Here is a 2,765-nt window from a genome sequence, read left to right on the forward strand (position 1 = left end):
CATCCTCGCCAGCATCTGCTGTCACCTGAATTTTTGATCTTAGCCATTCTGACTGGTGTGAGGTGGAATCTCAGGGTTGTTTTGATTTGCATGTCCCTGATGACTAAGGATGTTGAACATTTCTTTAGGTACTTCTCGGCCATCGCGTTTCCTCAGTTGAGAATTCTCTGTTTAGCTCTGTTCCCCATTTTTTAATAGGGTTATTTGGTTCTTAACTTCGAGTTCTCTGTATATATTGGATATTAGCCCTCTATCAGATGTAGGGTTGGTAAAGATCTTTTCCCAATTTGTTGGTTGCCTTTTTATGCTATTGACAGTGTCCTTTGTCTTACAGAAGCTTAAAGCACACTAATAATTCAAGAATGTTTTTGTGTGAGTCCCGGGGGTGGGCCGTGGGGCTGCTTCAGACTGTCCGCATCAGCTGTGCTTTGCCTCCTGCTCTAGCAGGGGGTGATCTGCCAGCTGCAGATAGCTTCTGCAATTGTGTGACGTTTGGAATTCTGGGGACTCTTGAGAGGCAGAGTGGGCTGTTGGTTGTTGGTTGGTTGTTGGTCGATGTTTGTTAAGTAGTGTGTAAAGAAGAAACTAGATATCCTGACAGCGAACATCAAACTTGCCCCGAGGAACTTGACACCCCAGTCAACAGGAAGACATCGGCCCTGTTCTGTCCCTGACTTAATTCAGGGAACTCTTTTCTCTCTCCTCTGTCCTTTTTTTTTTCTCTCCTATCTAATGTTTGGGGGTTGAAAAGGTGGGAGAAAAGGGGCGGGAAGAAAGGTGGAAGAAAAAAGCTCCCACAAAGTAGCCTACGACAGCGACAACCAAATTACTGAGTGTACTGTTTGCTTAGATGTTTCCTGGTGAATTTTTTGGTATTTCTTATATATATTTTCATATTGTCTATGAATAGGGATAATTTGACATCTTTTCCTATCACTGTCCCTTCAGTTTCCTTCTCTAATGCTCTAGCTGTGCCTTGGACTGAAAGACTCTGAGAGGAGTCCCTCGCTCAGGCCTCAGGACAATAGCGGACACCCAAGAACTCACGATAGACCAAGCTTGTTGCAAACCACATGAGGCTTTATTTGGGGAAAGCTAGAGCTCTGGGGACGACTCATATGCCACGCAGGGGTAGAGGAGTGGACCTTGAAGGGAAAGAGGTCCCAGTTTTTATAGGCCCTCAGGGAAGAAAGGAGAAGTGGGGGGAGTAGGGGATTTCCAGATCTAAACAATGTCTATTCTTAAGAAATGGGTATGGGAGGGGTACAAGGAAAGAGTCTGGTTCAGGTGTAGCAACTTAGGATTGGCCAGGCTGTGGTTGCTGGGGAGATTTTCTGACTCTTTCTCAGCAACCANTATCACAAACACCTGGCAATGGGCTTCATCAGTGGGCACACACATGGGTCAAGGAATGGTCAAAACATTGGCAGACACACAGGTTCAAGGAGTGGCCAGAGCATTGTGCACCTCTATTTTTCTAATCTAAATCAGTGAAGCTAGTTCTGCTAACAGTGACATCTATCTTGCCAATTTCAGGGCTTCTGTGACCTTTTACATTCTGTCAGGATCTTTCAGGACCAGCGTGTTGAAAGCAGCTGTGCTCACCTTATCCCACCAGTGTACCACAAGCACTACATTGAAGGATGGGGGTAGTATATAGCGGCCCCATCTGGCCAGAGTATGCAGAGCGGGTCTGAGGGACTCTTCTGGTTGGCTTGTATTCCATTGTCATACTGGATGGGCCTGAGAGTGGGGCTGTCTGAAATAGTTTTACTTTGTTATAGCTTGTTGAGACTCTTGGTCATTTGCTCTATTGCTTAGATTGTGAGATCGCAGGGACTGGAAATGTCCACCCAGAGGCAGCACTCAGAGTGGTCCAGTGCATGGCCCGCTTCATGGCTGCCTATTTCACCAATGAGCCACTCTTCGTCCTGCCGCCTCACAGTGTGAGTGTTCTCCCTCCGCTTCATGTGAAAACAGGTAATACGCAGGTAAACAGAAACTGTTCTGCCTCGCTTTTTGCACATGCTTTTAAAGTCAGTATCCTATGGAATTTGCACAGTTTTGAGACTCAAGCTTGTCTCCTTTTCTGAACTTACTGTTTTCATTTTTTACTTGTTTGATTTTTTTTTCAAGTTAGGGTTTTTGCTTTAGCTTCTTGAATAGCTGAGATTATAGGTGTGAGCTGCACAGCTTATCTTCCTTCCTTTCATATTTTCCCTTGTTTATTATACCCACCCACCCCATCCACCCATCCATCCTTCCAACCATTCACCCACCCACAGGAGTTGTTAAAAGTCACAGGCTCATGCCTGTCTGGCGAGTGCTCTATCATTGAGCTGTACTTCAGACCCTTTTTCTCTTGTTGTTTGTTGAGACAAGGTTCTATGTAGCCCATGTAAGCTTTAAGCTCACTGTCTAGCCAAGGATAACCTTGAACTCCTTTTGATCCTTCTTCTGCTTTTGCTTCTCAAGTACTATAAGTGACACGTGCCATGCTTGGCTGCCAGTTTGTGTGTGATTGTGTGTGTCTGTGTGTGTGCACGTGCATGTGTGTGTGCACTCAGTGTTTATGTGTGCTGAAGCCAGAGAAGACCTCAGGTGTCGTTGCTCAGGCACCATCTACTCTTGCTTTCTTTGAATTCATCTGTGAGTCGGGACAGGTTCCCTCACTGGGTTGAAATACACCAAATAGATTATTCTGGTGGCCAGCAACTCAGGACAAGCATGCCTGGCTTTTTTTTTTTTTTTTTTTTTTAAGATTT

At 45.3% G+C, this 2,765-nt stretch overlaps 1 protein-coding gene across 3 annotated transcripts in view; it reads left to right on the forward strand.

Moving 5' to 3' along the window:
* Cplane1 (ciliogenesis and planar polarity effector 1) overlaps positions 1-2,765 on the forward strand; it is a 97,902-nt gene that overhangs the window by 32,044 nt on the left and 63,093 nt on the right. For all 3 annotated transcript variants that reach the window (XM_021183611.2, XM_029469882.1, XM_029469881.1), the window contains exon 16: positions 1,822-1,980. In XM_021183611.2, the coding sequence (XP_021039270.1) occupies positions 1,822-1,980 (159 nt within the window). The remainder of the gene's footprint in view (positions 1-1,821; positions 1,981-2,765) is intronic.

This window comes from Mus caroli, chromosome 15 (assembly GCF_900094665.2).
Source record: "Mus caroli chromosome 15, CAROLI_EIJ_v1.1, whole genome shotgun sequence".
Lineage (NCBI taxonomy): Eukaryota > Metazoa > Chordata > Mammalia > Rodentia > Muridae > Mus > Mus caroli.